Raw genomic sequence first — 13494 nt, 5'->3', positions numbered from 1 at the left:
AAAGCTGTTTGAATAAGCAAATCAAATGCTACTCCTAAGAAAGGGCTCCTCTTTTAGCTCCGCATTCCCACCTCCCATTGGGGCTGCTTCCCCCCTCCACCTCCTCCACTCCTTTCCCTCCCCTCGGGCGAAGGAGCCAGGGCTAAGCAAGCTTGGGGACCTGGTGCAGGACGCCTTGGTGTGGCTCTCGACTGCTATGACCCCCCATTCCCACCAGGCCCCACTCCCAGGCAGAGCTCTACCTCCAGGAACGGAGCGGGAATGACCACCGGGGCAAGTTTGGGCCAAAAACTGGGAGCAGACTTGGGTCTGTGGCGCTTCTGGCCCAGCTCGTCAGCCTTCTGGGAGGTGAGGTCCTCGTCACAGGACTTCTTGGCCGGCAGGTAGGAGGAGTCCCCGTCACCTTCAGGGTAGTAGCTGGAGGCGATGCGGACCTTCGCCTTACGAGGGGGCGAAGTGCACGTGGGCTCCCCGGGGTCCGCGCCAGGGGGCAGGGCCGCCGGGAGGCTGGTGGATGGGGAGCTGCCCACCAGAGTGGCCTCTGACTCGGAGCTGGTCTCCAGTCTGTGCTGAAACTTCATGGAGTCGCTCCTCCTGGGAGGTTTTGGGGGTGTCAGGGGCCCCACTCTCTTGGAGGCCTGGGGAGAGTGAGCAGGGACGGGGAGAAGGCAGTCTATCTTGGGGGGTGTCTGGGGGCATTTGAACGTGTTCGGGTCAAAGATGAACTTTCTTTGCTTTGGCTTCTTGTACACAGAGAGCTTCTCGGGCTCCACCACGGAGCTGAGCATGGCCTTGGGCCACGTCCCGCCACTGTTGGAGCTCTTGGACTGTGCCTTATCCAGGGGGGCCTCGGACATCCCACAAGGGCCCGCCTCTGTCTCAAAGGGCAGCAGGGGCCGCCAGCTGCACACATCCACCAGCCCATAGCCACGCTCCCCGGAGAGGTCCGAGCGGAAGGAACTGGGGCTACGCTCCGCGGTGCCTGGGCAGGCCTGCGGGGAGCCCGGGAAGGGCCCCCCAGGGAACGGCTTGTGCAGGAAGGAGCCGCTGCCCCCAGGGGGGCCTGGCTCCTTCCTGTCCTCCAGCCTGTCCACGGAGAAGATATCTGTCTGTGTGGAGTTGTTGTGCTGCATCAAGTTCTGTTTATTGTAAGCCTGGACCTCGGGGCCCTGCGCTTGGAAACTCAACATCTTATCCGAGTCCTTGATATTTTCAAAGATGTTCTGGCCGTTCCATGAGGAGCTCTGAGGGAACACCTAAAGCAGAGGAGTGAGAGCAAGGGAGATGAGACTGCAGGACCTGAAATGGGCCATCCAAAGACCTAGAGGGGCTGATGCACACACCTGTATACACACTCACACACCCCTGTCTCCCTCTGGCAGGTGCGGCTTGCACCTGCAGTTCTCAGTCCTGGCCCCTTGGAACTCACATGAGCCACATGGTTCCTTTGAATCTGAGCACTTTCTGAATTTACCTGTACAACATCCTACACATTTTTTAAAAAATTATTAAACATAAAAGCAAAATTGCAGTGTTAAAAATACATAGCTCTTATCGAAACAGACAAGTAATTTTGTTCTATTATAAATTTTGCCAACTATGTAGAAAAATTAATAGGAAAGTACAATGAGCACCCATAAACCTACCATCTGGATTCAACATTTTACCAAGTTGTTTTTTCCTGTCTGAAAGGAAGTTGCAGATATGACATTTTACTCCAAACAACTTCAGCACATACCTCTCAAAATAAGGCTATTCCCTTACACAAGAAAATAATTCACTATTATCATCTGAATAACTAGATATTATTATATGATAACATCATATTAGATGGTATTCAAATATACCCTACTGCCCCCAAAATATACTTTTGTATATAAATATACAGTTATAGCTGCTTTTTGTTTTAAGCCAGGATCCCATCAGGGCTCACGCACGCCCTACATGTTGTGAAACAAGCTTCCGGCAATGCTGAGAAGTAGAGCTGGGGTCCGCAGAGCTGAGGCTTTGTCTGTGTCCCAGACAATGAGAGCAGAGCCAGGCACAGGGAGGGAGCCTCACCTTTAGGAGAGAGAGGGTCAAGGAGTCCTGGCAGCTCCGCAGCAGAGATTCACATTCGTTCAGAGACTTGTTGTCCAGTGCAATGCCATTGATCTAGGACCAAACAGAGAGCCCATCAAGCTCACCCGCAGGGCGGCCCCGGGCAGACCCCAGGCAGGGGCATGGCCCGGCTGCCATCCTAGGGGAGCAGGCCTGGTTCTGTAAGGCCACACCTTCTGGAGTGGGCAGATGAGAGAAAGCCGCTCAGTGGTAAGACACAAGGAGCCAGGCACAAGGAGCCAGGCAAAGGCTTCTGAGGCCAGTGAAACACACACCCTTAAAGTTACTCCAGGGAAAAATGCCTGTCCATCTGGGGCCAGAGCCCCAAAGACCTTAGGGGGTCATTTCTGTCCCACCACTTCCTGCTGCATGATGCTGGATGCAGCTCAGAGCTTCCAAGTCCCATTCCTTCATATTAAAAAATGGAAAATAAACTCAAACCCCTCCCAGAGGCAGTGAGGAGACTGGAAACACGGTTGCAAAAGACTTTGTAAACCGAAAGGAGCCACGTGAAATGAAGGCTCATCTCTCAACCCTTGTCCCTGAATCTCTGCCAACAGCCCTCCAGGCATGTCCAGACCTATTTTTTTTTTTTTTTTGAGGTCCTGGAGCTGGGGATTGAACTCAGGACCTCAGGTGTGGGAAGCCGGTGCCTAACCACCGAACCAGACTGGTTCTCCTGAGTGCTTTGTTTGTTATTTTGCCCAGGGACCAAGCCCAGGACCTCCCTGGGCTTGTATGAGAAGCAGGTGCTCAACTGCTTGAGCCACATCCACTCCCCTGATCTTTTTAAAAAGGGCATGTACAATGTGTGAATGGTTAAACAAACCGTGGTACTTTCATGCCATCAATTAACACTCGGCAATAAAAAGGAACAAACAGCCGATACACAGAGTACCCTGGATGGCTCTCAAAGGCATGAGCCTGAGCGGAAGGAGCCAATCTCAGAAGGTCACATACTGCAGTTCAACTGTACAACATTTTCAAAATGGCAAAATCACAGAGATGGAAACCAGATGAGTGGTTGCCAGGTTTAGGAATGGTGGGAGGGGAGGGCTGGCTGTTACTACAAAGGGTCAACTCGAGGGCGAGCTTTGTGCAGATGAACAGTTGTGTGTCTTGACTACACTCGTGGTTCCATGCAACCACACGTGCTGGAACGGCACAGAACCACACATACACATCGTACAGCTGTCCACTCCCTGGTCGAGATGTTCTAGTTGTGTAAGATGTAGCCCTGGAGGGAGAATGGGTAAAGGATACATGGGAGCTCTCTAGGTTCTCTTTGCAATTTCCTGTGACTCTATAATTATTTCAAAATCAAGTTAAAAAAAAGTATATGGAGGGTGATTATCAAAGTGGAGGATTAATTTGGTTATTGCTCTCCTTGTAACTTTTCCACGACTTAACATTTTTCACAATGGTCGTTTTAATATGCTTTTAAACCCCAGCTCAAAAGAAAATCTGAGAAAAACTGGCAAAGATGTGAAGCAGGGAGCTCTCTCATATACTGCAGGTGGGACTGAAAAGGCCAGGAGTGAGAAGATCCTATCAACTGCTAAATGCACAGGGCTCCTGGCCGAGCAGTAACACCAGGAATTTACCCCATCGTACACTTTCCAGGACAGCCTGGAGCCCTCTCCAGCAGTACTTGTAAAGACAAAGATGTCTTCAAAGGAATGCAGAGTGCTGCAGGCACTATAGAAAACAGTGAAGAAATTCCTCAAAGAGTTAAACAATGAATTACCATGACTACAACTGCTCTCCTAGGTATACACCTAAAAGACCTGACAACAGGGACACAAACAGATATTTAGACACATGTTCACAGCAGCATTACTCATTGTTAGCCAAAAGGTAGAAGCAATGCAAGTATCCATCAGCAGAGCAATGGGTAAACAAATGTGGTCTAGACATACAATGGAATATCCTTCAGCCATAAAAAGGAATGAAGTTCTGACTCATGCTACAACATGGGTGAACCTTGAAGACATCATGTTGAGTGAAATAAGCCAGACACAAAAGGACAGATATTGTAGGATTCCTCTTAAATGAAATATCTAGAATAAGCAAATTCTGAGGAACAGAAAGTAGATTACAGGTCACCAGGGCTGAGGTGAGGGGGTGGGGAGTTGTCTCAAGCGGGCACAGAGTTTCTGTTTGGGGTGAGGGGGGAAAAGTCTTGGTAGTGATGGTGGTGATGTCAGCATAACATTGTGAATATGATTAATGCCACTGACATGTACTTAAAAATATTAAAATGGGAAATCTTATATATGTTACCAACATATATATTTAATTTTTAGGGAAAAAAATGTCCTAATGACCATCAGGAAGAGACTGGTTCCACAGCTTGTGCTGCTGCCGTCAAGGAACACCATGAAGTTAGCAAAACGGGGAGGCAGACCGGGACATGCAAGTGTGCAAGGACCTCCAAGCCACGCCGCTAGAAACTAAAAGCAAGGCTGACACCTGAGCATGCTCTGATCCCATCTGGATGAAAAGGCAGAGTAGGAAATACCCATGTTTTAAATATTTCTGCAAGAAAACCCAATCAACTGTTAACAGTGGCTGCCGTGGGAGGTTGCCGAGGGAGGTTGGTAGATGCAGAGTCTGGAACTGGAGGAAGAGTTATTTTCACTGCCAGCACTATGACTGGAATTTTGTGGGTATATCATGAAAAAGTTTAAGACATTTTCAAGTTCAGAAAGTGAGTTTAAAATATTAAATGTGCATGCCCTATGACTCAGAGTAGAGTCGCCAGAGAGAGAATCATGTACCCAAAGCAGCTATGCACACAGGTGACGTTTGGTGTAGAACTGTGCGCAATTGCAAAAACTGGAAATGATGCCTATGTCACCGGCAAGGGAGGGGGCTTTACATTACACATAATCCAACAGAACATCACTGAGGGGATAGAAATGAGACTCGATATGGAAAGACAGCCACAATGTAGAGGGCAAATTGTAGAGTAACACAGTATGAGCTCACGTACTCAGAAAGAAACACACACCCACCAGAGCCCTGTACGTGCACACGTGGGTTTGTATAAGCACTTAGGGTCTGGGGGCACATCCAGCAAGTGGGGGCAGAGATTAGCTCTGGGAGCAGGACTGAAGGAAAGAGCCGGACCACTTTTCACTGTATGCATGTATCTATCACTTGAAGATTTTACAGCAAGTCTTACTTTGACAATAAAAAAATGAAAGAAATAAAGGATATAATGTTTAGTATGAAAGATCCAAAAAGTTACACACCAATGACATCAACTTGTGAAAAAAAAGTTCTCCTAAATGTACATTCATGCATAGAATACAGGCTGCAGGGAAATTCATAAAAATGTTAAGGAAGCTTTTCTACAGGTGGTAGCTATACAAGTGACTTTTATTTCCTCCGTTTTCTGTATTTCTTAAGTTTCTAAAATAAATAGAAACACATCATCAAGACATCAGGATCAAAAATCTTTTTTTTTTAGAGGTACTGGGGATTGAACCTGGGACCATGGCAAGCAGGAGCTCAAACCACTGAGCTATACCCGCTCCCCCCAAAATTATTTTTAAATGTTCACACAGAGCAATGCCCAAGAACATTTCTTTCTCAAACCTTCCAACTGTAATTCAACTGTCTGTCTGCAGCGGGTCACCCTGGCCCTAACCTCGTCCCAGCAAGACTTGCCACCACAATCCTGTCTCCCACTGCAAGAGACCCTTCCTTGGCAGCAGGGCTCCCAGGTACCACGGCGGCGGCGTACACTCCATTCTCCAGGCTGACACCGCTGTCTGCAAGCACAAGGCAGACCGCGGTCACCGCCTGGCCCGGCCAGTCATGGTCCTGCCTCATCTTTGCTAACCAGACATCAAAAAGGGGGGTGCTGTCCGACTGCACCCTGCCCGAGCCGGCACCCTGCCCAGGTCAGGCCCCGGATGCAATGCACATCTGGTGAACTGAATCAAGCATGCAAAGGGAGACCAGCAAGACCAGAAGGGGAAGGCGCGTGGGCAGCGCTGGAATGACATCCACGCCTTGCCCCTGCAATGAGACCCATCACCTGCCTGAAAGGAGGTGGCACCCTGCCCCCTCTGCCGGCCCCTGTACCTTCGTGTCCACTTATGTTGATGTGCAGTGGCGTGACCACCTTCCCACCCAGGGACTTATGCCACCGCACCACCATGTTGATGGCCCCCCCTCCGTTGAGGAGCGCCTTGACCGCCTGCTTCTTGTCCTTGTTGATGAGATCCACATCGTTAATTCGCAGCAGCCAGTCATTGACCCTGAGGAGGGGCAAAGCCAGGTCAGCAACTTCGCTCACGCCGGACCAGCTGTGCCTGTTTGGAAAGCGGGGACCCCCTGTACGTCCAGAAAGATTTCCTCTTCCCAGCACGTAATGGCTAAACTATTAGGTTGGTGCAAAAGTAATTGCAATTTTGCATTGCTGAAATTTGCCATTTGATACTGGAATACATTCTTAAGTAACTGTGGTTATGTTATACATCATTTTAATGTACATTTCTAGTTTTATGGTTTTTTGCTAATGACATTACTTGCTGTTTATTTTGTATTTATTTTGACTATGGAAATGATGTTAGAAAAAAAAATTCAAGTGATTTTCTTACTTGAGTTCAGAATTGGTTGTAAGGCAGCAAAGACAACTCACAACATGAACACCACACTTGGCCCAGCAACTGCTAACGAACATACAGTGCAGTGTTGGTTCAAGAAGTTTTGCAAAGGAGATGAGAACCTTGAAGATGAGGAGCATAGTGGCTGGCCACTGGAAGTTGACAACAACCATTTGAAGGCAATCGTCAAAGCTGATCCTCTTACAACTATAAGAGAAGTTGCCAAAGAACTCAATGTTGACCGTTCTATAGTTGTTCAGCATTTGAAGCAAATTGGAAAGGTGAAAAAGCTTGATAAGTGGTGCCTCAAGAGCTAACCGAAATTCAAAAAAATCATCAAAGTGTCATCTTCTCCTTTTCTACGCAACAATAAGGAACCATTTCTCGATGGGATTGTGATGTGCAACGAAACGTGGATTATATATGACAACCAGGAATGACCAGCTCAGTGGTTGGACCAAGAAGCTCCAAAGCACTTCCCAAAGCCTAATTTGCACCACAAAAGGTCATGGTCACTGTTGGTTGGTCTGCTGCCGGTCTATCAACCACAGCTTTCTGAATCCCAGCGAAACCATAACATCTGAGAAGTATGCTCAGCAAATCGATGAGATGCACTAAGACTGCAATGCCTACAGCCAGCACTGGTCAACAGAAAGGGCCCAAGTCTTCTCCATGACAATACCCAACCACACGTCGCACAGCCAATGCTTCAAAAGGGAAAGAACTGGGCTACTAAGTTTTGCCTCGTCCGCCATATTCATCTGACCTCTCACCAACTGACCACCACTTCTTGAAGCATCTTGACAACTTTTTGCAGGGAAAATGCTTCCACAACCAGCAGGATGCAGAAAATGCTTTCCAAGAGTTCATCAAATCCCGAAGTAAGGATTTTTATGCTACAGGAATAAACAAACTTATTTCTCATTGGCAAAAAAGTGTTGATTGTAATGGTTCCTATTTTGAGTAATAAAGATGTGTTTGAACCTAGTTATAATGATTTAAAATTCATGGTCTGAATCACAATTACTTTTGCACCAACCTAACAGCAGACTTAGAGCTGGGCTGCCTGGACTGAGTTCCACCCAACCTTGAGTGACCTTCCGCAAGTGACGTAGGCCCTCTGTGCCTCAGTGTCCTCATCTGTAAAAGGGGAGTAATAAAGCATCTTCCTCATAGGATGGTAAAGATTAATGAATTTATTTATATACATGGAGCAAACAGTAAGGACTGTGGAAGCACACAGTATTTTCAGTCATTCCTATTCCAAGGCATGAGCAGGCATGCCCTACGCTTTTACTCATTCCACCGAGACCTTTCCTAGTCAGAGGAGCAAGCGGCAGCACCTTGGTGACAGGGGGAAAGCAGAGGCAGAGGCAACTGAGAGGCAGGGAGGTTCCTATAAGAACAAAATTAGCAGCCGCGCCTGCAGGCCTTGGACGGACGCCCCGCAGGCACACGGGTTTAGTCGCTGTCTGGCGCTCTCGGGGCCCGCTGGGAGATGGCCCCTTGCATTGGGTTGGAGGGGACCCCTTCCCTCCAGGGCCTGGGGCTCCTCGGCTCTTACCTTAACCTGCCATCAGCACCACTCCCTTTGTCCACTTTAGTGACAAATATGCCGCAGTCCCCCGGGAAGCAGGGCTCGTTCACGCCTCCTGCCATTTCAAACCCGAGTGCCTTCAAATCCACATCCTCCTGTCAAAGCAGCAGCAGCACACTTGACCGAGCACCAAGGAGGAAGGTTTGGCTCTCAAACCCCCAAGTCCCCTCACCGTGCCTGACGGAGCCCGGGCCCCCGGCTGGAAACCTGCGAACAGCTGCCCCGCCTGTCAGCCACTGCAGACAGACACACGTCCTCGTGGCGCCACCTCCCCCCTACTCTCTGCTCCTCTCTCTGCCTTCCGCGTGCATGCTGGCATCTGCCATGTGACACAGGGGACCGACGTGCTGCCACCCAGCTTGGGGGTCACACTCACACTCCCCAAAGGCAACTCACCGTCTCCCTCTCAAACTCTACCACTTCCGTTTCCCACTCCATGGAATCCGTGTCGATGGCCGAGTCGTGGGAGCTGTGGGCCATCAGCTGTCGGAACCGGGCCTCCTTCTCTAACTGGGATTCCATCTGCTCCCTGCGGAGAGGGTCATGGGGAAGCTCTCTGGGCGGGGAAGCACCCAGCCTGTCCCAGCTCCCAGCCCAAACCGAATGCACTCCTTTCCCCCTCCCCTCACACTGGCTTCCCAATCAATCTGGAGGGTCAGTCATGGCCCCTTCAGTCTCAGTGGGTTTTCACGGTGGTTGGTTACTGTGTTTTTTTAAGGAAGACTCAAATCCTTTACAAATTGATCTATACATTCGATGCATTTCCTACCAAAATTCCACCAAGATTTTTTCTTGTAGACATGAATGAGACTATCTAATATTTATACAGAAGAGAAAAGGAACTAAAATAACCAAAACAATTTTGAAAAGTGTGGCAGTTTGATATTACTGAGGAATTCCAAAAAGAAATACTGATTATGTTTGTAAACTGGTCTGTTCCTCTGGGCTAGTGATACCCTTAAATTGTGTTGAATTTAGGTTTCACTTTTACTTGATTAAATTATGATTAGGGCTTGGATTGGGCCAGTAGGATGTGGGGGCAGACTCACAGAAAACAACAAGGCAGAGGAGGCAGTTAAGAGTTTTGGATGCTGGAGCCCTGGGAAGTAAACACACAGGAGAGGAACAGAGAGGAATAGATACGGTAGAGACCCCAGGAAGAGAGAGAGCCTGACGGTCCATAGCTGACCTTGTGGAAGGAAGAGAGCAGCTGAGACTGGAGAGAGAGATGGGACTTATACCAGCGATACTGGAGGAAACTGGGACATGGAGCCTTGATGGGGGGAAGGAGGTGGAACTCGAAGACGAGGCAGCCATCGTGCTCCACCATGTGGCAACTTTGGTGAGGGAAGTACCTTACGCTTTATGGCCTGGTGACTGTAAGCTTCTACCCCAAATAAATACCCTTTTAAAAGCCAATATATTTCTGGTACTTTGTCTCAACACCACTTTGGCTAATACAAAAAGGAAGAATAAATTGCGGACTCACTACCTGACTTCAAAACATATTATATACTACATTGATTGGGACTGTGTGGTACTGACACAGATCAATGGTATGAAATAGAGAGCCTAGAAACAGACCCTCGCAAGCAAAGGGCAACGGATTTTTAACAATGTGGATGAAACCAACGCCAGTAGTGGAAGGATGGTCCGTTCAACAAACAGTGCTGGAGCACCTGAACACCACAGGCAAAAAAGTAATGATCTAAACCTCAAAACTTCTACGAATTAACTCAAAATGGATCATGGGTTCAATTTTTAATTTAATTTTGTAGATTTAAATGTAAAATTTAAAACCACAAAACTCTGAGAAGGACATATAGGAGAAAATTTTCAAGACTTGGGCTAGGGGAAGATAAAAAGGACTTTCGTGAAATTAAAAACTTCAGCTCTGCAAAAAGCCATGAAAAAGATGACAAAAGACTCAATATCCTGATGACTTGCATGTGATGCCCCTTCTTCCTAAAACCCAAACCCCCTTTCCGGGTTCATCGGTGTGACCCTTCAGCCCCAGGGACGCTCTTTTGTAACCTGCTCGATTCCTGCTCAAGTGTGCCCTCCCCCAAGCCCACAGCTCTGGCCGGCCCGAGGTCTTTCTGGCCATCTCCAAAGGCTGCTTGGCCTTCCTGGGACACCGCCAGTCCCCACCCCAGACCAGGTGAAGGGTGCTTCCACCAAGGTCCCACAGCCCTCGGCCAGCGCTCTGCATTTAATGCGTGCTGCACTCGCCCCCGCTGTCATCTGATCGGGTGCACACCTGTGCTCCCACAGGCTGGGGGCTTCCTTGGGAACAGCACTGACCCCTCGTCAGCATCACGGGTTAGAGAACTTAGGAGCTTAGCAGAGAGAAGGTACAAATCCAAGTATGCCAAAGGAACAAATGGAAGATGCTTGAAAGTTCCCGGCATCTCTGGTGCAATTAAAATGCAAAACCTTCTCCCAGGTTCAAGCTCCAGAGGTTCCAGGATTTAACTTAATTTAGATCCATTGCTCATGAGAGCCAAGGCGGGCACCTGGCAGGGGGAGTTGGACACTTAGGTTCCAAATGCCTGAGACTTTTCTTAGAGCACTCAAACCCTGGAGATTCTGGTTTGATTTTTCAAAATAAATATTAGGTTTTACTGAATGGAGGAGGAAGCACTGTCAACTCCCTCAAAGGCCACCACTCAAGTGTGTGCAGGCTTGTACACTCACACAACACACCAGCTCTTACCTCCCCTTCCCCACACTATCAGCATAGGAAAACTTCCAATGTACAGAGAACCACTGCTTCTCAAGTTCAAGTTCTCTATTACACTGATGGGTATCGGGCTCTGCCACTTTCTACGGTTAAAGTGTGATCTTTCTTTTATCAACCACTGCTAAAGGCCACCATGCCTTAAATGGCTCTCCTGGGAGCAAGCTGGAACCACAGGGAGGATGTCTGATACCCCAAAGATTCTCCTCTAAATGGACAGCCTCATAACACAAGCAGAGTGGATGGATGAGCCTGAGATATGCTGCCTTGGAAACACTGACTCACAGTCATGACTATTTTCATTGTTGACATATTTGTTTCTCTAACGGCCCCATCTGTCCAGCTCCTCCTAGGGACTTTGCTGGCTCAGCACTGTCTGCCCACGGCTGTCCAGAGGGCCTGGCCCATACCGAGGACATCCTCAACCAACATCACAGAATGAATGAATGGCTGGCAAGTCCCCAGGCAGACTGCCCGGACAGACTACATTGCAAGGCTTTCCTCCTTTGTGCCTTCACACATGGATCCTGCTGATGGAGGGGTTGGGGACACGTTCCGCAGCACTCTAAAGAATTTCTAGTGAGGGACGCAGATGTGGCTCAAGCAACTGAGCTCCTGTCTACCGCATGGGAGGTCCCTGGTTCGGTTCCTGGTGACTCCTAAAGAAGACAAGCTGAAGTGATGGGTAGGTGCAACAGGGTGACACAACAAGGGACACAAGAAGAAAAACACAATGAGAGAGACACAACAAAGCAGGGAACAGAGGTGGCTCAAGCGATGAGGTGCCACCCTCCCACACCGGAGGTCCTGGGTTCAGTTCCCAGTGCCTCCTGAAGAAACAAGGAAGACAAATGGACACAGCGAGTGCAAACAATGAGGGGATGGGGAGCAATAAATCTTTTTAAAAAAAGGCGGCACTTAGACCTGCCCTACGGACTGACGGAGCGGGGCAGAGAGAAGAACATGGTGCCCAGGCTGCATGCGGGGAAAAGCCCTTGCCTCATCCCCAAGGCGCCCACCCCAGCGTACTTGAGCTCCTTGAGCTCCCAGCTGATGTCATTCTTCTGCTTGCGCGTGTCGTCCAGGCTGCGCAGGGCCTCGGCCAGCTCGCTCACCGCCTGGTCCCGCTCCCGCCGCAGGTTGTCACACAGCATCCTGGCAGAGAGGGGGCAGCGGGCAAGGTCAGCACAAGAGGCATGGAAAGCTTGAGGGCCTGCGATGGACACTCCTAGATGCACAGAAGGAGGCTGGGGAGCCAGGGGGTGATCATCCAGGCCGGGCCCATCATGAGACAGAGGGGACAGGGAGGACCCCCGAGCAAGCAGCATCAGGTTCCAGGCTCTTCCCACTGTTTCCCCCTCAACGTGCCTGGAGTTACAGACCACCCTCCTCCCCGCCCCACCCTCCTGCAGATGCTCACTCCCACCTGGCTCAAGACCCACCTGGGAGGTCTCTTCCATGAGCCCCCCTGCCCACCTGGCAGCCTGTGCTGCAGAGCCCATGTGTCTAGGAGCTTTCTGGAGCCACCCCCCAACCCACAGCCAGGTGGGAGCCCCAGGCTCACACCTCTGCAGGTCTGAGCCCCTCCAGGGCACAGGCCAGGCATGGCATGGCTCTACTAAAGCAAACTGTGGCTTTGAGGACCCTAGGACTACCTCAGCTGTTCCAGAGAGGAGGTGGGCATGGGCAGCCTTGGCAACATGGGAGCCTGGGCTCTGTGCCACTTCTGGAACCGCCTGATGCTGCTGTGCCCAGGGGCTGGTCCCCACCTTTCCATGGCCCCAAACCCCACACCCGGGCCCTGAGCAAGGACTGCACCCGGAGAAACCACGGAGAGGGTCAGAGCAGGGTCAGAGCGGGAGCAGACAGGGAGCCCACCACCCCTTCCCCACCCCCGCCGGGGCCTCCCTGGCCACACCCTCCAGCCCACACTGCGCACTAAGGGGCTCCCAACCGGCAGGGTCCCCGGGGGGGGGCGGTGCCTACTGGATGCTGTCGTGCTCTGCCACGATCTTGTCTTGCTCCTGGAAGGCCCAGTCCCGCCGGCACTTGGCCACATCTGCCTCCTGGAGGGCTTCCTTCAGCTCCTGGCACAGAGCCTTGCACTGCTTTCGAAGGATTTCAACCTCGTTGGCTCTCCTGGCATCCATTGTCACTGTGTCTTTGATCTGGGGGAGGTGAGGGGACAAGCAGAGGGGACTTTTGTGGGGCTTTCTGGCTCCTACCAGGATCAGGGCTGGAGCCGAAGCTCTAGGTTTGGGGGAGGCGCGGATCACAGCCACAGCCAAAGCCAACAGCCGCTCCTTCTCCTGGGCCCGCAACCCCCATGTCCACAGCCACGGCTCGGGCTCCCGATGAGGGGCCCAGTCCACGCCCGGCTCAGCGGAGGCCCCGGCTGAGGGCTTTGTCAGAGGCCCTGGCCAGCCCCTAACTGGCTT

General features: G+C 50.5%; 1 protein-coding gene across 1 annotated transcript in view; it reads right to left on the bottom strand.

Annotated features, from left to right (window-relative positions):
• LOC131278825 (disks large homolog 5-like) overlaps nt 1–13494 on the bottom strand; it is a 91070-nt gene that overhangs the window by 23548 nt on the left and 54028 nt on the right. The window contains 8 exon segments of the mRNA XM_058299296.2: nt 243–1256; nt 2062–2154; nt 5776–5879; nt 6196–6371; nt 8284–8411; nt 8713–8845; nt 12086–12211; nt 13043–13224. Of these exon segments, the coding sequence (XP_058155279.1) occupies nt 243–1256; nt 2062–2154; nt 5776–5879; nt 6196–6371; nt 8284–8411; nt 8713–8845; nt 12086–12211; nt 13043–13224 (1956 nt within the window).

This window comes from Dasypus novemcinctus, chromosome 6 (genome assembly GCF_030445035.2).
Source record: "Dasypus novemcinctus isolate mDasNov1 chromosome 6, mDasNov1.1.hap2, whole genome shotgun sequence".
Taxonomy (NCBI): Eukaryota; Metazoa; Chordata; class Mammalia; order Cingulata; family Dasypodidae; genus Dasypus; species Dasypus novemcinctus.
This window is presented reverse-complemented; position numbering and strand designations above follow the sequence as displayed.